This window comes from Neopelma chrysocephalum, unplaced genomic scaffold (assembly GCF_003984885.1).
Source record: "Neopelma chrysocephalum unplaced genomic scaffold, ASM398488v2 Primary Assembly neopelma1_59, whole genome shotgun sequence".
Classification (NCBI taxonomy): Eukaryota; Metazoa; Chordata; class Aves; order Passeriformes; family Pipridae; genus Neopelma; species Neopelma chrysocephalum.
In genome coordinates this window covers 7,739,400-7,765,010 of record NW_020897714.1, presented here as the reverse complement: position 1 = coordinate 7,765,010, position 25,611 = coordinate 7,739,400, and the positions used below count along the sequence as shown (strand labels likewise).

Genomic DNA, 25,611 nt, shown 5'->3' with positions numbered 1-25,611 from the left:
AATGGTCAGGAACAGAGCTGACAACAGTGCTGACCCAGAAGTCTCGTGTTATAAGGAACCATATTTTGTAGAGACAATGGATCTAAATCATGCAAGAAAATTAAATGAGGACAAAGGAGCAGAAGAATACAAGTGGAACAAGAGGACATGTCTAGGCACCCCAGTCATCCCAGGATTAACCCTGAGGAATTCCTCAGAGCTCCAAACTGACTCAAGCAAGGAGGTGACCATGTACTAAATCTGTCAAATTATGTAACTTTTTAAACAGCAGGAATGATTCTAAAAACCATTATCTATGATACGTTCAAAATTATCACTTATGTCCAAAGTGATGAACTGTAAGCCAGCCTCCTGCAGCAATGAAACATCATTTCTGGTCCTCAAAGTGGATGGGTCATTGTTGGCTTCTTTCCAGGAAAGGGGAACAGAGAGGACAGTGTCCTGGAAACATGACAGAGGAGCCACGGGGAGGGGAAAATCAGCGCTTGGGTTTGTCAAACCAAGAAAATCTTCAGATGTGCTCAAACAACAGCTATCAGACTTGAAAAAGGCAAATTACTGCAAATCCAGGAAGCAGGCTTTTCATAACACTTGAAGTTGTATGGTTTTGTTTGTTTTGTTTTAAATCACTTTTGAAGGTTAGACAGAGCCTGTGAAGCTCTGCCAGACAATACATATCCCCACTAGAATGGAAATATAGGTGGCAGGAAGGAAGGTGGGTCATAAAATTACCTCCTTCATTTTTTGTCAGCAGTAACGTTAATTAAAGACACTACAACTATTAACTAGCATCTTTAATAGTCTCTATTCCAAAATTTTGTATTTTAAGACCTCAAAGAAAAGGTCAGTGTGCTAGAGGATTCAAGGAAAGAGATGGAAATGGCATTGAGCACTCAGCCATTCGATTTTGCGATCTTTTCTGTAATTTAAAACAAAACTAACTGCAAGCCTTTTATGCATACTATAATTGCATCAGCCATCATTTACTTTTTGGATGTGTGAGGGTTGGCAATGATGATAGTTTAACTGTTAATAAAACTCCCTGTTACAAAGGAGGGGTATTTGAGATCTTCATAAAATACTTGTATTTATCTATCTACACTGGTATTTTACACTAACAGAAGTGCTATATATGTAAATTACTGTCCTGTCCACATTAAAGGTTAGTTTCTCTACCAGATTTAAATAAGGTGACCTCAGTACTGATATGAAATCCATTACAGATAGGAAAATGAAGTCATGTAACTCATGGGAAAAAAATCTTTACATAAAAAGAAATTTTTCAGAGTTGACATATTTTGAAAAAAAAGGCAAAATAATGAAACAATGGGATGACTATCTAATGCATTTAGGCATGCTCAGCTTGAGAATCAATCCAGATAATCTCATTTTCCTCTAATTAAAAGTAACTCCCTCTGGAAAAACAAAACAGGATAGTTCCACCACACAAATACAGACCAAAGGCCTGTCCTTTAGTCAAACTAGAAAAGAAAATCTACCACTTTCTGGCAAAGAAAATACCAAACAAGCCATTTTACTTGATATGTTACAAAAAATTCACCTTGCCAAAGCTATCTCCTCCTTTACCAGGGCCAGGTTTTTGGTTTTTTTTGCACTGCAGTTCTCAGCCCAGATGAGCTTGTTGAATGATTTTGCAGAGCACCTCAGGGAAGGCAGGGGAAGAAATAACAGTCTGATGAGTCCATGTCTCAAAATTGTTTGTATCTTTAAAAAGTCTAGCTAGTAGTTAATAATAAATTCTCTTCCTATCCCCCTGAAATTTAAGATTCACAGATTAGAGATGTTGTTGGACCATACTCCAAGGGGAAAAAAAGGGGGGGGCAGGAAATCCCTGCTTCCAGACCTCTACATAGACAAAAAGGAAGAATATCAGGCTTTTTCGTATCCTGCGGAAGGAGAAGCACATATCCCACAGTGACTTGGTTTTTAGAGGAAATTACAGCACTACTGAAGAACTGAAAGAGAGAACATGGTCACTGGAGAACAAATTCAGACTTTGACCTGAACTGTAAACCATTTTTCTTCAGCTCTCTACCATATTTGGCATAACCAGACTGCTTTGCTGAGGCCAAGCTGTCTGTGGCATGCTCAAATGCTCTAGATAACTATGGTTGTTTCACAAACAACTTACTAATGACCAACTAGTTGACTAAAAAATATGTCAAGAATCACTATAATGACTATATATCCTGATATGTATTCATCAACTACGTTAGGAGGGATATAATACTACCATAAATATGGAGAAGTTTTAATACAAAACTTCTTGGATCACCAAAATTTAAATAAATAAATATATAAATAAATAATAATCCAATCTCTTACAATAATGTCTTACAAGTTCCAGTCCAGAGAGAAAAACTGAGTTTAAAGTGGTTTGTTCAGAGACTAAGGTAAAGCTCATTAGCAGAATTGCTCCGTTTTTCAAAACCCACATTTTCTATTCAGTACAATGTTATACAAATGTGACTGTACCACTTTTAGAATTATTTTATTATTATTGAAATTAAATAAACCAAATGAATAAGAAAGAATTACTTTGCAGAGTAATATTTTGGGCTGTTAGGCCAAAGATGAGTTGGAGTTTTACTGCCAAGCTGCATATAAAAAACCTGAAATATGCACCAAAACCTTGAAATCCCAAATGCTCAATGTGGTGGTTGTTAGTACACACACTGCTCTATTTAGGAGGTATAAAAAATGCGTGCTGAACAACAAGCTGTATGTCAGAGCAATAGCTATCAAAAACAAAGTTCTAAAGGTGTTAGAGGAGAAACCAGCTTCTTCTCAGCATAATGTCAGCTCCTATTAATAAGTATATTTGAAGAATGCCATACCTTAAAATAATTCTTCTCCTTTGGTCTCCAGTCATCACTAGTGATACAAAAATATTAATAATAATGGAAAAGAATGTTTTATTGAATCCTTTTTCTTTGAAGGAAATATGGCTTCTTTACCTGTTTAGTACAAAGTATTATAATTGGTTTTCCTCACTGCACTGTTAGTTGGTATTTTCACTGCCTGCTGAAGAGACTTCTTATTGACACTGACTGCTACTAGGAAATTATTTTCTAAGAGCAGACAAGGGTAACAGCAGCAAGCTATCAAATTAGATGGAGTCGGCTTCCAGTATTTACTTCTACCCAAGTGCACAGAACTAGAGTACACAATCTCTACAATGATGGGCATAAAAAAATGGATTTTTTTTATTTTTTAAATCTTTTAAGTCAGAGGACCAACTCTTCAGTAAAAGTAAATTTGGGTGCCTTTTTAAAAATAACCAATTTATGTAAATGAAATGGAACAAAACTAACTCACATGACTTGTTTCTTTCCCCTTACACTAACACTTAAAATTGTTCATACAGCGAATACTTTTGCTAGCTCATTGGTTATGGTAAAAGAAGAGGAAATTAATATTACAAACTATTCAACTTGGATAACAAATTCAAAATTAGTATTTAAAAATATTAAAAGCAGAGAGAATATTTTTTTCAGTTCAGATTGAAAAAACAGTGTTATGCTTCATAGAGAGATTAAATAATCTAAATTCAGCTTTAAGGATTCCTTCAATTTTATTTAGCAGATAGTATTAGCAAACTAAACAGTAAACTAACTACATAAAATGACATTAAAACTACAAATGAAAGAAAAATGCACTTGCCACCTTTTTAATGACTGCTCAGATGAGCATACAGGTACCTCACGCACTGTTCAACTAAGAAGTTTCACAATTTGAACTTCATATCTTGGCATTCATACATGAATAAAGCAGCAGTCCTTACCAATCCTATGCTAAACTGATGATAAGGGGGAGGGAAAGAGAAAAAGAAACAAAAATTTAAAAAGAAAGATGAAGTTCCAGGGGATATAATTGATCAAGGTTGAATGCCAAAGATGTCAAAAAAGCAAAGGAAGTTCTTTAAATCTTTTGGAAGCACAAATGTAGCAGAACAAGGCAGGAAGATCTCACAACCCTGTTGAAAAAGAAAAAAAAAAAAGAGCAAAGTTGGACAGGGAAAAGGAGCATTGTGGTCCAGAAGAGTATTTCATTATTATAATATCTTCTGAAAACATTAGCAGAATTGAATGATTCACATTCATAAGAACTTGGAGTAGGAAGAAGAGCAGAAATATAGGAGTACAATGGTTTTCTGTATTTGTATGGAAAAAATTCTATATTATTCTCTGTCAACACCATGTCTTGGTCCTACTTCTGCCCACTGAGAACAATGGGGTAATGACTGCAAGAAGCAAGATGCTAAGAACAGGATGTTTAACTCAAAGTGGCATTGTAAGAGGTAGATAATACTAACTTTAAAACACAGGTGATCTGTGTTTCACACAGGTGAACAACTTTGCAAAACCTGCAAAAAAATAATTTATTTATTTATTTATTTCAGTGTTTGTGTCAATCACCAGAATCATCTAAACAATTCGACTCCAATAGTAGAGCTTATTTGAACCAAGAAACTCAATACTCTCACCCAAACTTTGTCTTCATGTAATGGATATTAAGGATTTTTTTCTCCCGCAGAACTGATTCAGGAAAGGACTAAAGCACATATGCAAGTCCCAATGACTTGCACAAGATGTGAACATAGAACATTTCACTAACACTAATACTTGATGGAAAAGGACAAACACCTGAGCAACATGCAGAACTGATTCTGAAGCCAACAGCTGCAAGGTCAACTTTAGTCAGGGCTTACACAGGGCTTATCAGAGCAGGTGTAGAGCCACAATAATGCAGTAATATGGCTTTTGGAAGCAGCCTAGTATCTGTTCTTTCTGTACATTCCATTTCAAAAACAGTAGCCACATACAAAAATTTAGCAAAACCTGAATGCATAGCTAAAGTTCAGCATCCACGTGGTGTAGTTGGTCAACTATTTCCAGGAAGGATCTTCAAAGCTTGCTTACAAATGTCATGGCAAATACCAGAAGACTAAAATTCATCAGTAAATATGACCAAGCAACTAATACTTCTGTGGCAGTCTAGCTGTCTAAGCCTCTCTCTGTTATTTTCTACTTCCTTAATCAGTGTCTGTAACAGGTACATTAAATATAAATACCTTTGATGTTCAGATAAGGACTGCAACGTATGAAACGGCCCAGAGGAAAAAGATTATGCTTTTTCAAGCTCACTTTTGGTACTACAGGGAAAACTATAATTGATGAGGCATAATGAGCATAATTATTTTGTGTGTCATTATAATTTTATATTAAACAAGAGGTAATCATCACCACAGAATGACCCACAGTAATGGAAAACGACATGACAGCCACCATCCACTTTTAACTTTTTTATTTGTTTTTACATTTTGGGAGGGTCTTTCACTATAAAAGAACACTCAGATAATGGGAATGGTTTTATATCAGTTGGGTTGCTCATTAAGTTGAAGCAGCACAGAGAAACACTTGTGCCTTTCCCTCCCTAGGGTCAAAACATGCATACACCCACTTCAGGATCCATAAACTAAATCAAACAGTCTTGCACATTTCACCCTCAAGTGCTGACAAGCTGTAAAAAGGTAATGCTTGGATCACTTTAAAGTTATTTGAAATACCAGTCATAACCAAAACAGCAGAACAAGACCAGAAAAATGCAGCTAAGGCATCCCAAGTCCTCATTACGAATCCACCAGCCAAGGGATGGCAGCTGTCTGCCACACACTGAGGCAGCCAGGGAAGCTGGCACACACATGGTAGCTTGGAGGCAGCATTACTACCCTTGTCTCACTTGACTCTTCCACAGTGTATTTTGGGGGCTTTTTAAGAGATAATCCTTGCCCCATGCTTTTGAGTATTTTTTCCACATAGTCAATGATTGACAAAAACAGCCTGGAGGAACATAAATTGTAGAAAGGCTGTGGCTGCCTGAGGGGGTAGGGACTTTGTCACCTGAGGCAGGACACTGATCTGTCTGCAATGCCTGCAAGATGCCCCTGAAGGGACCAGAAGAAAATGCTGGTGAGGTGTTTATCGCCCATTTCTTCACTGACAATTGAAGATGGAGAAACCACAGAATATGTTAGCCTGAAAGTCCCATAGCAGCAGATGAGATTATATTCTAACACGTACTACAACACAGAGGACCTGATTATAAACCATCACCCTGTAAGACAACTCCATTTGCAAAGCAGTTCTGCCACATTAGTACACAACTGCACCTATGCTAAAAGCTCGCCTTGCAAATGACCTTATTAGTACAGCACATCAGCTCAATATTGCTACACGGCATCCAGCCATGAGTGGCTTTCATCCTGCTAGCCCAGAATACAGATGGATGTGGAACAAAACACTCATCTCTGCTTTAGCAAAGCTGGTCTTCACAGATTTCTACTTCTTTATCAGTTCCCACATGGGGAGTTTTTGAAGGGATCTCTTGCTGCTTTTTAGCCTAGGATAGAAGCTCTTTCCAGGAGAAGAGAGGAAAAGTAGAGCCATCAGGAAAAATGATGCTGCCACTCCAAAATTTTCGGAAGAAAATACTATTGAGGAGAAACAGCTACGAGTCGATGAAAACAGAGAAATGAGGAGTGACAGCCTCTTCTTAGTAGCCTAAAAATAAGGAAAACACTTCTCCACTCTACTGTTTGACTGAGTAGGCCATTGTCTCACTCTCTGAATAGCCTATTTATCACTAGCATTCATAAAACTAAAAAAAAGAGGCAAACAAAAATAAATTGTTTTTCCTATGTCAACCTCATTTAATTACTGAAGAGTAGTTTGAATTGTTGATCTCCTAATGCTTTGGCAGGATTGGCAGCCAGTCTAGTCCAGTCAGACTTGCCTGATTGTATGAGAAACAGAAAATAAAATTAGCATAGTCAAAGCCAGGGATAATCTTAGAAGTATTCACAATAATGAATAGTTTAGTGACAGGTCGCTTTAGCTGGGAGTTTCTTATACCCAGCTTTGTTACAATGTGTGTGGGCTAGTAAATATTCAGTAGAAGTTTAACAAAGTATTTTAAGGAGATTTAAAGTCAGCTCAGTCATGTCTATATCATCACACTGACATGTTGTCTTTGCTTTTGCATATCTTACAAGACACTTAATGTCAGCTTATATGGTATGAAACCAGATGCTCATATATACATGAGTCTGTGCATACTGAGATTTGTATGATGAAAATAGCTCATTTTGTCTCCTGGGAGCATAATAGGCAGTAGTCTAATTTCCAGACAATGCTGCAGTCAATCCTACTATTGGACAAAAACTGGCTTTTTTTTTTTTTTAAATCATAAAATTTGGCTCTATGCAAGCAGACAACTATTAATATCTGGGGATCTCACCAAGAGCAAAAATGGAACATACATTAACTAATTAAGTGCATACACATTCTTTTCTTTCCAAGGAATGCCAATGTTTTAGTGCAAGCTTTATATTGTTACTAAACTGGTAAGTCTCAGAGCCTTGTATAACCGCTCTGGCCTGCTGTCTCGCTTTTCATTTGCTTCATTTCTTTCTCTCCTCTGCTAATTTTGGAAAAAAAGTAAAATAAAGGGGATGTGCTTGTTCACAATTAACAAAAGTCACTTACTGCAGCAACAAATTTAATAATTTTCCTAGGGTGAGAAAGGATATGAAGAAGTGTTACAAAATCAGATTGACGAACTACCATAATGCTGGTTTGCAAGGCATATTATCTGCCAAATCTGATATTTTCACTCCCTATCAGTTCACAGTAAACACCTGCATTTGCTTCTTACCATCACAGCTTTTAGACTATGGCATATATAACTGTTCAATTAAGAAGCACAACTCTGTCAGCAGATGGCTTTGCATCATATAATGGGTTACTGAGCAGGGGACTGAAAAAACTCCAGTGTTCAGGTACTGTCAAATTTTTCTTTCACAAACAGGCAAAGCAGTCAACTGATCCCTTCTCACTTCTGACAATTTGTGAATAAGGAAGGTTTAGTCAATATCTACATTGCACTCACAGGTGGTATTTTTACCATTCTCATATAAACTTGCATGTGTGCCAAGAGCAGTACAGACAGGCAGCATGGAGCTCAGGTTCCCAGCTGGATCTGCTGTATATGCTGAAACCACAGAGCTACAGCTAAACGTTGTTAGTGATCCCTAAACTAGCAGGTTTACTGCCTATTTGGATGTGTTTTCACTAGCTGTGGTCACTTTTCATTACCGCGTAGATACAACCTTCAAGAGACGTAGCTGGGCAATGTTACGAATACCTGACATTTATACATTAACAGGAAGGCATAAGTATTTGACAATAACTCTTCACAGTACTTGTATGCAGGGGGAACTACAGTCATTTCCTAGGCTGAATTATATGACCTCATTTCCTCATTTTTATTATGTAGTATTGATATAATTTGCATCAGATGAAATAAAGAAACAGCACTTCCCTGATGCTGTCCTTTACTTTTTCTTATATTTTCTAGTCAAAGAAAACAGAACATTTGGTGAATATATGAAAAATCTTCATTAGCATGATAGATACCAGATTCTAAATGGAAAACTACCAGGGTGGGGTCTGTAATACTAATAATGTATCTTTAATTTCAAAATACAGAACTAATATTAGTGAAAAAGAAAGTATCCTCTTACCTTAGGGTCTCATTTTCTCCATGTTAATGCCAAACCTGTAACACCTAATCAAAACATATTCCTGCTTTTCTTCATTTTTTACTAATGCACATACCACTGGAACTTGAAAGGACATTCCCCAAGTATACTCTTTAGATGTAGCTGATAAAACCAGACAATTCAAATGCAGAGACAGATTGGAATAAGTAAAGCATTCACCATAAAGAGCAAAAATTACCTTTAGCAGGGTTTACTTTTATCCCTGATCTATACAGCATCTCTTCATTCTGCCAGTCCCCATTCCTGACAACAGTCTTGAGTCCATAGAAAATAATTAATGCAGCAGTGGAACAAAAAACCAAGTTCTTCAAAAAGCGCTTTTGGGCTTTGACATAAAGGGCCCTGACACCTACTGTAACCAGCAGGCAGAAGCCCATACTAGGAACATACAGCACACGCTCTGCTATTACAAAGCCAACATAGAAAAATAGGTTTGTGGCAGGAACAAAGGGCACTATTAACAAAGAGAGAGACAGAATGACAATGTTCTCAGTTGAAGGAAGCTGCAGTTTCTTAATTTCATGCTTTTTTATGCCATTCTCTTCTTTTGATGCAAAGCTTGACTTCACCTCCAGCGTCTTGTACTCCATTTCTGAGTGGCAGCTATGCCCATTAGCATTTTGCTTCCCATTCATTACAGTTCTCCCATTGCATTCTCTCTCATTGCTGGAGCCCTTCAGGCTGAAGTAGGCAAGGAGGAGGAGACCAGCATAGAAGGCCACAGTGTGTAGATTCCTCCAGTCACTGACTGCTTTTAGAAGAGGCACAGCATCCATAGACCAATCAAAGCTGAGGGTATCTGGGCACAGCAACAGCCAGAGGTTCTTGGTTGGCAAGTAAAAGAAGGTCAGCGTACGTGTGAGAAAACTGTCTGAGTCAGCTGCTGGATTGTCAGAGTTGGAAAAACTTGGGGGCTTGTTGCCCATCCAGTATAAGCGAACACCCAGCAGTGCAGTGCCCCAGGAAGTCAATAAACCAATGCTGAAGAACAGGGTCAAATTCTTTCTCTGGAAAAAAAAATTGCATAAATCAACACCATGTATTTAGTTGTGTAAATTATATACAAAATAAACTAAGAAATCATCTGTTACAACCTTTTTCAGTAATAGAAACAAGCACAATAGATCTCAATCTCTGACATTTGGATCACAAAATGCTGGGGTATGCTGTTGACCACAGACTAACAGAACTGGCTCTTTCATTTAAGCTGTATCAAGCCTGTATCAGAGTCAAGCCTTCAGACATTTGAGGGCTGTCAGTCCTTGCTTAAGATTTAGTTGTGTAACCCTTTGAAAACTCTTTATTTTAGAGGAATTTATTAAATCTTACAATAGTTCCTACATAACCTCCAAAATCCTTTGCCTTAACTAGATTTAAAGTCTAAATAATGTTCCAATTCCGTTTTCCCTAACAAAAGTCTCTCCTAAGGCATTTCACCAGAGAACTGATTAAACTTTCCAAGAAGGCAAGAGAGGAAAACGGATGAGGACTCCGTGTTTAGGTCTCCTACCTCCTACCTATTAACTACAGTGATCGTTTGGAGCCTTAAGATCTACCTACTATTGAAAGTCCCACTTTATTTTGAATAAAACACAGAAAATTTAACTTCAACATGAGGAAGAACTTCTCTATATTGAGGGTGGCAGAGCATTGGAAGAGGCTGCTCAGGAAGGTCATGGAGTCTCCCCCTCCGGAGACATTCAGAACCCACCTAGACACGTTCCTTTATAACCTGCTGTAGGGGACCCTGCCTTGGCAGGGGGGTTGAACTAGATGATCTCCAGAGGTCCTGTTCAACCCTAACAACTCTGTGATCTCATAGCCAAACAATACATTGAGTGCTTTTCTGCAAGTGCACCATATTAAATAAGTGCTTCAAAACCTTTCACATCTTCTTACACATCTAAATAATATTATGTGAATCACGCAGCTGACTCCACCTATCCATATCATCATTTTACCAACTTGAAGAACCCCCACTTTTTTATGGAATAACTCCACATTTTCCAGCAGGAGATGCTTCTTGGGTAAGTTCTGCTCTCAATTACATGGGCGCCCTAAATGCAAGCTGGTTTACATTACTCTCTCTTTGCAGTAGAATCTCTAGAAGCTAAAATATGTGCATTTTTATATTTCAATTTCTCAGATGCTTTTTGTAAGAAAAAAATAATCTATTTACCAAATAGTTCTAGATACAGTGTAAGTGCTTTGATAATCTTTCCCCCCATTATTGGAAGGAACTATTTGTCAATCATTTTTCATTTTATTAGAACTGTTTTTTCCTTCTCATACTACACATTCCTGGCGTGGTTATTCAATATCTACTTAGTTATTCAGAAGCAGAACCTCACACTGGAATGTTTTATCTTATTTCCTCAAAACAGTTCACTTTTCTCCTTTGTGGGCGGCCTCAACCCTCGATATCATGAAATACAGATGATAGTGCTGTTTCATTTTAGGTCAATTAATAGTTTTCTACCTTCAGTTTACTGATGTTCTATTAACAAGATGATAAGTCTAGTCGTGATCATTTATAAATGATCATGAAGAAATTTATTCCTTTTCACATTCTACAGAGTTTCTCCTTGTGAAGTTTAAAATATTAAATGGCAGATTAATTAATTCAGTTTTGATGCAACATGGAAGAATTTAATGGAGGCAGTAGTAGGGAACAAACAAACTTATGAGAACATTTAGGCACTTGTATCAGAAACATCTAAAAAACGCTGGCACTTTTTATACATGAAGTAAAGCCTGGGTCCACAGATTTAATTTGCCATATTAATTCCAGTTTGTTGTATTAGCTTTTGTATATCTCTATATCTTGAAAAATCCACATGTTTTTGGTAATATATCAACCAAAACCCATATCTACACTTCATGATAGCTACATTCCCTAGAAAGCCTATTAGAACTTTAATTTGTAAGCTGGATAATACTTTGCAACTCATCTCAGATACGGTTTCATCCATGCCTGCCAAAACTGCTTAAATGCTTTTAATGTTATAAAGCTGTGTAAACTGGTTATCACTGAAACTACCAACTAAGTTTATCTTTGGAATAAAAAGATTATTCAGATTTCATGGATTTGCATGTATGCCCTTAGCAAAACCTTATGTCCCTGGTTCAACTTGTCCTTTCATTCCTGTCATATTTTGCTACATGAAATTTTTTCTGCCCACCCATCTGGCTCAATTATTTTCAAACTCATTTCCTTCAAACATGCATATAGACATTGCAACAAACGTGGGTAGAGCCCTTCCCAAATCTTCGTTCGCAAAGCCTAGCCATGATGGATGGATGGATGATGGATGATGCATATAGACAACCTCTCAAATGTTAAATGTGACATTTTTTTTTCCTTTTATAAATTCTTATGGAGTCTCTTAGGCAGAAGAGATTGCTTGACAGAAAGAAGATGGGAAGTGAAAGATTTTTCTTTGCTTGTTTGAATTATAAATTCAGAGTAAGTCTTTGCTGGATGGCTAGATACCACTCAAAAAATTAAGATAGCTCAAATACTAAGAAAATAAAATTTGATTAACAGATCATCATGGTCTGATTAGACTGTTTTCTTATTTTGTTAATACTTACTTATCAACTGGAAGAAAATCTCACTTTCCTTAAGTCCTAACCATTGCAATTTTCAATTAAATGCCAAGAAAGTTCACATTACAAAGTTCTCTGACAAAACCATGCTAGGGCAGAAATGCCATTCCTTGTGGATAATAGTGAAACCTCCTAAAAACTTTCAGGTCTTCCTATAGGTCATAAAATAGTAACAATTAAAAGTTTGCCTCTCGCATTTATCCCTGGAAATGCTAACAATCTCTACCTCTGAGCTAATCCATCTTCGTTGCTAGAGTAACTATTGCAGCCTCCCATTTAAGCTTACATTTAAGATCTCTAAGATCTGTATCCTCACATCCATGTTGGTTCTACAAAGAACACAAATTATCCATATACAGTACTGTGTTTCATACTTTAACTAAACTTTTTTACTATTTTTAAGCATTTTACATAATTGTCAAAAGAAATACCTAAGCATTCACTCATGGAGCTCAGAGATATCTGAGTAGATGGTTTTCCACACCAGCATATCAATTTATCATGCAGTAAAGCACTACTTAACTGGAGAAGGAGCTCTGATGGATTCTTTAGCTTAGTTAACTGACTACAGGAATGAACTGCAAATATCCTGTTGTTGCCTCAGCCACAAATGATTTGCATCCTTCCCCAGAAACTATTTCAGACATGGATCTTTTCAAAATTCAGTAGCTTTACAACTTTTTAAAATTAGCTACATGTTAACTTCAGTTAGCAATAACCAGTGTAACACTGACATGCCATTGTGAATTTTCAGATTTCAGAGGAGACTCAGTCTAGAACCAAGATTAAAACAGTCCCTAACACTTCAAACTTCTGTCACAACAATTTAAAGTAGTCTCTTTTTCTTCCTTTTTTTTTTTCTTTTTTTATTTTTAAATCACACAGCACTGGCCTAGAAAGGAAAAACCAACTCATTTCCCTTTTTTCCTCTCTCAACATTCATGACTTTTGCACAGCTTTTAGCCCTCTGTGCTAATATAGTAAGAGAGAATGAGAAAGGTTTAGCACACATTTTGGCTTTACTTTTTCCCAGGCTTTGCATGAAAATCATTGAAGCAATTTGAAAAAAAAATCATTCCAGCAATTCATTAAAATTAAATAATATAGCCAATTTCCCAGTAGACTTTTGGCTGCAAAGAAAGTGCTTTCAAAATGAACTCTGCTCAGACCAGCACTTTCACTAGTAACTCTTCTCTGAGCCTCCTGACAGCCTGTGCTCCTCTGACCTGACTGTGTACATTTAGTGCAGTCCAGCAGCAGAAGAGATCCTCTGTAATGCTTGGCAGAAAGGATTTGGATTACTATACTCATGAGTCTCAATCCAGCCCATCTGCCATATGTTTTGACACCCCCATAAATCCTCTAAGTAGTACTTTCTTAAGTAGTCATTTTCATCTGGGGAAAAAATGAGCACTGATTTAGATCAGATTTAACATCTCTCCTGCCTGCTAATAGGCAAGTACCACCACTACCATTTTAGTCTTTGTGACTGTAGAAACCTTTTCCATTACCCTATCAAAATCCATCTGCGTGACCCACCCACATTGCACATTTCCCTTACATTAAGTCCTAATTCCTCACTTCATTATATGGCTCTTCAATAAGGCACTGGAGCAGATTTCTTCATTGGGCAGCCCCTGCCAAAGCTCAGTCATCATCTAAGTGGTATCCAAAGCATTTTCAAAGGACACTGTTCTTTTAACCTCACCTTGTCCACTTCACAAAGCAGCATTAATACAGCACATGGTTAAGACAGTCCAGATATGAAAATCATCACACACAAAATGTTATTTTAAGAACTCGGGAAATGCAGAAATGAAAGTAGATAAGTCACCAGGCATTACTCACAAGAGTTTCTTTTCCAGCTTAGAGCTCCTTAAAAATATATTGGCTTGAAAACTGGGACTTCCCATAGTAGTAAAATGCTGCCAGATCACAAGACTGACAGTATTTTGTTTCTATAGTAGGTAGAGGCTCTTGGATCACAGCTCAGCCAAATTTGAGCAGAACTAGAACTCAAAACATACCCCCACCAGGAATGAAGCTATTTGTCACAACCCCTGCCAGGTCACAGTACTGAAATGGAAGTGGCCTTTAACTCTGCTCTTCTATGCAATGTACAGCCATGCTTAAGAAAAAAAGAGAAAACTATAAAGTGACTCTTAAAGAGTACAGACTGCAATCCTACCTACCTACCTACCACCAAAAATTATTATGGCACATTTCATGTTTCTTACGCTAATAAGACAGCCATAAAGGAAAATTAAAGCCTATGGGCTGGTTTAATATGCAGTGTGAGAAAAACAAACACTGTAAGAATGTAAACAGACACATTTAACTGACTAATGCAAATAGAAATGGATTTTACAAGCAAAAATGTCATTTAATCCCAATTTAACCCTCTGGCAATGACTAAGCAACTTTATCAACCCCGTAGAATGAAGTCATCAATTTCTGTATGTGGGATAAATAGCAAGTTGGCTCTGTGTTTGACAGGACAACCTCTGTAGATGTAATAGAAATCTATCAGCTGGATGCCCATCAAGTTACAAGTCAGTTGCTACAGTGGGTAACAGGATTCTGGAGTGGATCATGGAAAACAAGCAGCATCTTACATGTGGGTTTTTTGGGGTTTCTCTTTGCCAACTGAAAAAAATTGAGGTGTTTTGTTTGTTTTATTTATACTTTTGAAGTATGGCAAAAGAAGAAGCAGCAAAGTTATCTTGAAACTATACTTATAACAAAGAAAATATATTACAAATTTGAACATTTAATTCTAATTCTTCTAGTAAAGGTTAAAAAACCTCTAACATTTCAAAGAGAAACACAAATAGTATTGAAAGTCCACATCAAACACAGAGCCTGCTTATCAACTCAGAAGGCATTTTATACTATCAAGAAAGATTCATTTAAGATCATACAAGTAGTCACTTATTTAATTCAAAAAAAAAGAATATTTAAAGTTGATTTTTATGCAGATATTTTATTTACAGATCTAGCAGCTCAGCAAGACAAGGAAAAGTTAAGTAACTCAGAACCTATCTGTGTGACAAAAACTGAATATTGGTTTTGCTGTAACTAAAAATTATTTAAAAGATCCCACCTCCCTCATCTCCCTTCTACCTCCACAAAACATATTTATTTATGCGTAGGTACAATAGGATGGCCAAAAGACACAAACAGCATAACTATTATGTTTGAAGTCAGTACCCTTTAGAAGTAGGAATACATTTTACAGTATCGGCCACTTACTGATGGTTTCTTTCAGATGCAGTCCTTATTATAAATAATAGCCTAAAGGACATCTCCTGTGGTCTGGATGCAATCTCTGTTTAATTACTACTTATTCTATGCTACACTAGCATCACATTTCAGACAATGGGAACCACAAAGAACTGGAGAGGCTAAAAGCAACACAGCAATGGCTAACAGTCTCAAAGCCTTCAGAAAAGCGACTTACAGTGAGAACTTCACACCTTCAAGATTCAAAGTCTGACCAACAGCAGATGACAGGTAATTCACAAAGAATGCTAACAAATAGTAGGTCACCACCACTAGTGAAAAGCTTGGTTTTCAAGTGTATTGACAGGAATTCCTTTCAAACTCCTAGTCTAAACAAACAGTGTGAAGCACATGTACATGCTCTTTTCTCACCTAACCTAGGCTTGCCTTCCATGTAGCTAACCAGGTAGCTATGAAGCACTGGCAATAAAATTCTGGAGATATATGCTTGGAAGTTTGAAAAATAACACATTGGAGTAGAAAAAAAAAACCCAAACCAACTTACAAAAGAAATTACATGAACAACCTTTTTAGGCCTGACTAGTAAGTAGTGCAATCTTGAGAAGTAAGACTGGGAAAATTACCATTTTAATAACAGTTTCATTTGTTCCTCTTTTTCATTAGATCACTAGCCTTTTAATAGAATTGGTTATGGTCAAAGACTAATTTGAAGAAGAGAGAGCTTGCTGGGTCCTATGTTAATTACCGAGGAAGTTTTTTTTTTATTCATTCCCTATTGAATACACTAAATAGAAATGGGAATGAATACCTATTAGAAAATGAATAGAGAGAACAAATTAAACTTTTTGCAGAAAACAGCTCTGGCTAACCACTTAAGTAATCACTACTCAATAATGGCAAAGACATCACAGGAGTAGAAATGCACAAATATAAGAATATTTAGCTAATAATTAAAATTTTAAACACTTCAACAAAAAACTTTCTCAGAAGTATGCTTGATAAAAATAACAGAATACATTGAATAGGATGTCCTCTACTTTGTTTCCCTACACATGAAATATTTAAAAACCAATATAAAAAATATCAGTGTTATTTTTCAGTCTAGATACCTTTTTAAGGATATTTAAGCGCAGCCTTTTAAAAATACAAACTGCATTACCAGGGTCTGAATCAGAGACAGAGTTAAAGGTAAAGCAATTGCTGACCTCAGTAATGCCAAATCAAATTCTTAATAATCCAAATAAAGAGAGATTAAAAATAGTGAAGTAGAATATGGATAACACAGCTTACTTCATGACATGGAATGCCATTGCTCTCCATTAAGCTAATGTGAAGAAATGAGGCAGTTACCAACCTCCTCTGAAGCAATACCAAGATACTTCTCAACCAAACTATTAGGGGGTAAAGTACTTAAAAGAGGTCAGTTACTGGTACTGTAAGGGGTATGCTGAAACCCCTTAACCAGTTACATCAAACTTACTTGAAAGCCTACACAGTTATCTTGTTTAGCTTAAAACAAAATATTTAATATGTCCTGTGAAGTAATGATCTGTGGTCAAATTAGTTTAACACTCCAGTTTCTCTGGAAAATTACATACTCTTTTAGAAGAACTGAAGAAATTTATTTTTTTTTAAATACATTCACTACCGTTATCAAAACATTTGTTTTAAATAAGTTTGTCAGCTTTTCAGAAACAATAAAGAGGAAGAAAAAAAAATGGTGCAAATAGAAATCACATTGCCTGCACATACTCATTCACACAGACACATGCAGCTATCCCTGGTAATTCCTTGTTTATAGGTCCAATGCATTGCAAACATGTTTCGGACATCAAGGAAGTAAATGCAACAGTCTTTCCTTAGCACCTCTCTGGTGCAAGCAGCCAGCCATCATTAAATTCATTCCAGTCTCATTAATGAGTGAAGTTTGGAAACGTAGCATTTTGAAGCCATAAAGAGATGATTTATAACGAGAATTCACTCAGTAGGAAGGCTGTAGTACAGCAGTTCTCTCTGTGAGTTATCATAGCAGAGAGCTATTTAATGAGCGTGGGATTTCTTCAAGAATTCAAAAAAGGCAAGATTTGGAATAGGTTGTGTTACATTATGCAAATACCTACATTACTGAACAGTTCTGCTACAGTAAAACCACAACCAAAATAAAAATCCTCAAAGTTGTTCCTATCTTGAGTTTTTGGCTTGTTTTTAGTAAGTGCTTTCAAATCTACAACATGGATTTGTAGAGATTAGCAGACAGACACAATTCAGTATAAAACCAGTTAGCAAGGTTTAATGAACTAAATTAGGCTGCCTAAGGTCAGACACTCCATAGTGCACACAAGAAAAAATTGTGCTCTGAAACAAGACACCATTTGGCAAAAACACAATAAGAGAGCAGAGAGGTAACATTCCTTGGCAAACCCTGGAGGGGCCTGTGGCAGTCACCTGTCTCCCTGCAGCACTTTCCCCTTCAGAGGAGCACAAAGTGTGCTGATGACTCAAATTCAATTACACACAAACCAGAACCTTCCCCTTAATCCACTTTCAGATCAAAGCTACATCCAGCCTCCAATAATTATTTAAATATAAGTAATGTTTAAGCAAACTATATGCCATAATCTTCATACATGAGATGGGGATATAAGGGCTTGGCATGTTAGAAATTATTAATTTTGGCTTTCAGATTACATTATAAGAGTTTGCTAAGGAAGGACACCAGTGAGAAGCTAGGGAGAAGACAGTGGAGCACAGTATGCCAGAATTCTTAAAATCAAAAATGTAGGCATAATTGCCTCAAATTGCTTTTGTTTCCTAAATTTAGACTGTGGCTTCTTGACAATATGAGAATTTAGACAGTAATTCTACTTTAGGAACTTTTTGTTTATTTTTTTCTATTGATTTCAGAGTCATCAGTTCCTTGTGCAGAGTGACATTGTGTCAGCCCAATGAGGGGACAGCATAGAGGACTGGAAAGCTGAAGAAAGTGGTGTGACTTAAGCCATGTCTGCTACCAAAGATGCTTATCAAACCATGACTTCCAAGAATATCACTGACAGCTAAAGTCTTGCCATGCATTGCAACAAAACACACACATACCTGCTTCTTCAGCAAACTGAGACTTGTAATGGAAATACTTGTATGAGAACAGTTACAACTACTATACTTCAAGAAGTAACATTTCATTTTTCTTAGTCTTGGAAAAAACCAAGTTCCACTAAACATAAGATACACAGTCTACATTAAAACAAGAAGTCCTTGAACTATCATGCACAAAGAAGTATTACATGGCCACAAAATTTCCTCCCACCCTGCAGTCTTAAAAGTATCCATTCTACACAAGCTGCTTGTTTTCAGGGTCTATTTATAGGTCACTATGCTAGTAAGTCATGCTAGTAAAGCCCGAAATTCCTGAGTCTTTCAGAAAGCTGTGTGACATATTTTCTTGTCCCTTGGAAGTATGCACATCTTCAGCTTCATGATAATCCTCAGATAGTAAGATGAACTTCACTGCTCATGTTTGTCTGCACTTCAAACCATCTGCCCAACCCACAGAACCATCGTCAGCTCATCATTCTCCTGTCAAAAGCACCTTAAGACTTCCTATGAAACCTTCTTCATCTATCTCTCATAGATGGTATAGCTATCCTCAAAGCACCCCAAAAAGTGGAGATTCTCCAAAGTTTTGCTGCAAGTACTATGACAAAATGCACCTGACAAATGATAAGAGATCAGGATAATTCTTCCATCACCAACTCTGACACTGATATGCTGAATTATATTAAGCAGATTGCTTAACCACCTTTTGTCTCCTTTTGCTCTAATTCTTCCCTCAATTCAGATGTTATATTTCTAACCATAGTAGGAATTGTAATTATGCTTTCTATGGAGTTCAAGAAGGTTCTACCCAATGTAAGTATCAATTACACGAATCATTAAGCATTACAAAGAGTAGTAAACTCCTTTAGTACGTGATCTGGAAATTTTCCTCCAACATGCTTCTGCTGCACATATATCCAACATAAGTGACAGCCTTCAATGACTTTATTTTCATCCTTCTTCACCCTTAGATCCTTTCACTGTTTGCTTCCACCAAGTAATATCCTGAAATGCAATAGTGCTTTTCAAAAACCACGTGTCCACCATTTTATGTCTAGGGTCTTGTAAAATCTAACACAACTGAACACTGCATCCTGGGAAACCCAAGTGAAATATTCGTAGAGTCACAGAATAGTTTGGGTTGGAAGGAATATTTAAAGTAATCTAATTCAACAGCCCTGCAATGAGCAGGGACATCTTCAACCTGAAGTTGTTAATCATTCACGTACTTTTCAACTTTGCCAATCAATGAACAAAATACATTTCTTGACCTTGTTTAGAGGAAAAAATAAGAATAACCTTTAAAGACTAGGAGTACTCACACTTTATAGATTTATCTGGCTGGCAATATTTATGTCAGTGATGAAAAATGTGACTGAAAAGGCTAACATTTTAAATTACATATCTCGAAGTTTCATTAAAATTCCTTCTTATCTGTACAAGAACATAAAAATCATTAACAAAATACATTCAGAGACAGAAACGTCAACTGCTAAATTTTTCAGGAGTCCCTATGAAGGAACCTTAACATTTTTCCAGTTATTGAAATCTACATCTTCCACAATTCACATATCTAAATAGAAACTAAACTGTAAAGACTATCCTGTAGTGGTATTTGCAGTTCTTTGGAACAAACTGTTTCAGTATTGCTGGGTTGTTTGTCTGGGATGATTTCTGAGGTTAGTGTTTCTAATATTAAATTTTAATATTAAAATGATGAAAATTATTAAAATTATAAAAACATCACAATGGTGAAAACTCCAGCAATTCCATTTTCAAGCACCTTCCAACTTAAAAGCATCAAAATCTCAAATGTTTGAAAGTGAAAACCTTTAAAGCACAGGCTCCACAGAAACCATCACTTTGTCAAGGCTAGTCTCCAAATTCCTTCGAAATCCTACCTGTCTTAATTTCACAACTAGAAGAATTAGGTAGCTAGACTTTTTTTTAGAAGACAATATATTTTTCTTCCTTTTGCTCAGTGACTTTACAGACTCATGGAAACACCTTTCTTTTTAAGAGAAAATCAGAATTTCCACATTTCAGTCTCTACTCATTATCCAGACTATTCTCTTCCTAAGACTGTCATGACTATGCATGATTTGAGTCCCTCGTTTTGAAGGAGACTTGAGCTCTAGCATCTCATTGATTAAGTATTTAATTTAGTATCTATCTCAGCACATTCTCATCACTCAGAGCTCACCATCCATATAGCAGCCCCAGCATGCTACTGCACAAGCGGGATGAAGCACTAAAAAATCCTGATGACACAGAAGCAAAAGTGGATGGATAGGCTCTATAGGCACTCTGCACTTAAACCTGTTAGTATATGCCTAAAAGAAGGTAAGAATGGTGTCTAGGAACCTGGTTCAGCTGCAGGTGACAGATGAACAGAACTTGAAGACACAGCTTTTGGGCTTGGGTAATGTGATGGTATAGAATCGACTGCCCTATCTCCTCCTTTGCATCTTGGTAAAGGTTTACAACTTTCCACATTCTAAACGTATAAACAAAGAGGGGTTTAAACCAACAGTTAAATTACGAAGAACACCTCCTACTGCCTGCAAAAGGCCTCCCTTGGACAAGAACATTAACAGCTGGGGCTGACCTCACTTCTATCAAACCCACAGTCAGCCTCTGAATTTTATCACAGAAATAACTGGAAGGCTAGAAAAGCCACTTCATTTTCATTTTTGTTATTTGCTTTCTGAAATCCCAGATTAAAAAGGTTTACATTCTTAAGCACTGGCCAAAACCATGAGGACTATGTATATTGGTTTGCTAGAGGTTTTTTTCTGTGAAAGCTGATATTCTCACAGGGACAGATGTTACAAGTGTATAATTCGTTGCTCGCAGTTTACAGTACGTGTATATGTTTTGCTAAAGGGCTGTGGCTTGTCAAAAGAGCACTGTCAAAAGAGCACAAAACTGACTGCTTGTCTTACCAGGCAACTATGCACTGGTTCAACTGGATGTTGGGAAGGAGGAGGGAGCTCGTCCTCAGAGAGCACCAAACCAAGAAATGCTGCTGCAGTGCAGGGAAAGCTGTGGGAAGCAACGAGCCATGAAGATAAGAACAGGAGCCTTGAGAAAAGTAGGGAACTGGGTCTCAAAGACAACTGAAAGACTTTTCTGGAGACCTACAGGAAACCACAAAGATTCATCTAATAAACAACAGAAAAATAAGAGAGGATGAAAGTAGGCAAGGACAATACCTGCTTTCAAACACAGCTATTTGAATATATATCATCCAATAAATTTGTCTCTTTTATGAGATTCTGCTTTACTTTAGTATTTGTATTTCAAAAAAAAACTAAAAAAGTTTTAAAGATTCTTGGTGCATTTGTGAGAGACTGGAAAAAAAACTTATTACTGGCTCGAAACAACTCTGTGTGGGGAGGGCAGATAAAGTTCTGCCATGGTGGAATGGTGCTCTGCCCCCACATCCCGTCTCCTTGAGAGCATCTAGTGCAGCTTTCTGGCATACCAGAAGCACTGCTCCGCACCACACCCCCTGGAGCCCCTAAATCAGATCCCAAATGGCTGGCAGACTGGAAGCCCCACCTGGTAGGGGTGGGTGGCCACAGGAGTCCAGAGCAAATAAAAGCAACACCATGAGGCCTCCACATTGTCGTGGCCCTATTGTCCTTGGATCTGTGTTAGCTGGTTCTATACTAGATCTAAGGTAGTAGCTATAATTAATTCTTTCTTTCTTTCTTTCTTCCTTTCTTTCTCTCTTTCTCTCTTTTACTTCTTCTCCTAATTTCCTTTTCATGGTATATGGGTAACTTGAACCTGGATGGGTTGGAATTCACTAAATCAATGCTTTGTAAAATGCTTGCTTTAAACTTTTGCCAAGTTCCCTTATTTTCCAAGGTTTGCCAGTAAAAGTGCGTTATCACAGAATCACAGTATATGCTGAGTTGGAAGGGGCCCACAAAGATCATGGAGTCTAACCCTTAGCCCTGCACAGGACCAACCCCAACAGTCACACCATGTGCCTGAGAGTATCATCCAAATGCTTCTTGAACTCTGCCAGGCTTGGTGCTGTGACCACTGCCCTGGGGAGCCTCTTCCAGTGTCCAACCACCCTCTGGGTGAAGAACCTCTTTCTAATATTCAACCTAAACCTCCCCTGACACAACTTCAGGTCATTCCCTTGGGTCCTATAATTCGTCACCACAGAGAAGAGATCAGTGCCTGCCCCTCCTCTTCACCTCATGAGGAAGTTGTAGACTGCAATGAGGTCTCCCCTCAGTCTTCTCCAGGCTGAACAGACCAAGTGACCTCAGCTGCTATTCATACGGTCTCCCCTCAAGGCCCTTCACCATCTTCATTGCCCTCCTCTGGGTGCTCTCTAATAGCTTAATATCTTTCTTATTTTGTGGTGCCCAAAACTGCACACAATATTCAAGGTGAGGCTGCACCAGTGCAGAGTAGAGCATTACAATGACCTCCCTCGACTGGCTGGTGATGCTTTGCCTGATGCCCCTCAAGACACGGTTGGCCCTCCTGGCTGCCAGGGCACTGCTGACTCATCTTCAACTTGCCATCCACCAGGACCCCCAGGTCCCTTTCCATGGCACCGCTTTGCAGCATCTCATTCCCCAGTCTGTATGAACACCTGGGATTGCCCTGTCCCAGGTGCAGAATCTGGCACTTTCCCTTGTTGAACTTCATATGGCTGGTGATTGCCCAGTCCTCTAATTTGTCAAGGTCTCTCTGCAGGATCCCCAGCTGATGATACAGCTAGTATTGCTAGAACACCTGCTAACTTCTTAGAAAGTAAATTTTATCTTTTATCTCACAAATGCAATTCACATAGAATTTGTATTTCAAAATGTTATTAATGCTAAGCATGCTTCCTTCTATAGGAGTAGACTGGAAAAGGTTATTTTACAAATCAGTGAGAAAGAAAACGGTATCCTTTGTATGTTAAAATATGGACTTTCAAATTCTGAAAAGAAATAAAAATCAAAAAATATAATATTCTTTGTAAGAATTCCAGCATTTTTAATCTCATGTTGTCTTTCTGTGACAAAATACTTAGTGAATAGGAAAAGGCTTGTGAAATTAGGAGCATGCTTCACAGAAAAATACATTCAGATGAAGACTTAGGGATATCTAAGTATGGTTAGAAAAGTATAAGAAGCAGTTAAGAGATATTTTATTCTTGAAATTTCATTTAACAAAGACTGTGCTCCAGACAAGTCACTTTGATACCTCAGCAGAAGCATGTTTCAGTGCCATCTAGCTAACGCTCAAGGTAACTTGCATCACTGATTGCACAAAGATCTTTTTTTTCACGCAAATGTCCTTCCTTCAATTAAAAAAAAAAAAGAAAAAAATGGACAAGTGGCATATTGTTTTTCTTCAGATCCATCAGTGTGTTAAAGCATAAAAAACTTAGGTTGTTCTTGAAATACTTGAGATTTGATACATTTATATGAGAAATGTTAAAAATGTAACCCCAAATCCCTTTATGCTGTGGTTGAGTTCTTGATCTGGACAGATCCACATGACTGAATACTTTAAATACTGCTTTTTCATGTATAAATATATTAGGTGCCATTATGCAACCCCTCTGTTCAACTATTTTGGGCCATATGTTAATGGAAGAGTTGACACAAATACAGAAAGAAAAAAAAAAGCAGGAATAACATTTCAACTTCTTTTAATAAATGCAAAGAGTATTAATTTCTAGAGAAAAGAAATTTGTAAAAGCAAGTGAAGAACATATTTTGAAGAGTGGTATGCTTTAAATCCTATGAAACTTCATTTTGCTTCTGCCACAGTATGGGTTTCTAGATAAGAAAAGACATTTGCAGTCCTGAACACGTCATTGTGACTGTGTTAACATCAACTAAATATGTGCAAGCTCTTTCTGAACTTCAATCAAAATTCTCCAGATTAAAATCATTTGACAGCCTAACACTACTCCCTCCAGCCCAAAATAGATGGGAGGAAAAATGGTTTCTCTTGAAAAAATTTTCATATCCCCTAAAACCCATAACTGAGTCATAATGGCCCAGTTTTATATCCTTCTGGATGGAAAGTGTACCATTCAAACCTCTTTAGAACTATCTGACTAGCCAGGATATACCTGCTAAGTTAGGCCATTGAAAATCTCAGAGAAGAAAAAATGTATAACAAAAACAATGCTTGTTTTCCTCTGCACGGTAACTGCATTTTGTACTGCAGATTGTGAGAGCATGCAAAATGAATAGACTTAGCAAACAAACAAACAAAAAAACAAAAAGAAAAAAGAAAACCACTAACTCCCCCTCCAAAAAAAAACCAAAAAAACCCCACAGCAATTCCAAAAATCAGTTAGTCAAGCAAAAAATCAACAAAAAACCAAAACAAAATAAAAAAAATTTAAAAAAAAAACACAAAACAAACAAACAAAAAATCAAACAAACAAAAACCCCAAGAAATTGCAAAGTTCCAAAGCACCAACTACAAGACTGGGGATCATTGTACAAAGATCAAATGTAGTTACTAGATAATTCTGCAATAAAGTAACTCTTTAAATTCTCCTTTTACTATTTAAACCCCTTGTTCTTTTATTCCTATGTTCTTTTTTTGCTAAATTTAACTAATTCCCTTCCACATACCTAGCAAAACTTTTTACCAATAGTTTAACAGGTTTCTCAAAGGGCATTGCAAAACATTTCCAGAAGGATATCCTGAAGAATAAGAAATGTCATCGAACAAAACGTGTGGGATTAAGACACGGAACTTACTCCTGAAATCCGTTTTGTTTCCTCCAGTTGAGCAGAAGCAGCAACTCAAAGCTTGCTCCAGGAAACTCCTCTTTCCTTCCCTTCCTTCCCTGCCCTCCCACATCAGTCCCAGCTCTTCCTTCCCTGCCCACCTCAACTCTCAGTGCAATACAGACCCCTCTTTCCTCCTCACCCCTCCCAGCAGCTGCCCCAACTGAAACTCCATCTTTAGCAGCCAGCTGGGACACCTTTTCTGGTTGCAGATTGGTAAGAAGTAAGGGAAGAGCAGGGCAG

At 37.3% G+C, this 25,611-nt stretch overlaps 1 protein-coding gene across 4 annotated transcripts in view; it reads right to left on the bottom strand.

Moving 5' to 3' along the window:
• The window catches only part of TMTC2 (transmembrane and tetratricopeptide repeat containing 2), a 246,532-nt gene that overhangs the window by 94,172 nt on the left and 126,749 nt on the right, over positions 1-25,611 (bottom strand). For all 4 annotated transcript variants that reach the window (XM_027679808.1, XM_027679809.1, XM_027679811.1 and 1 more), the window contains one exon: positions 8,823-9,651. In XM_027679808.1, coding sequence (XP_027535609.1) covers positions 8,823-9,651 — 829 coding nt within the window. The remainder of the gene's footprint in view (positions 1-8,822; positions 9,652-25,611) is intronic.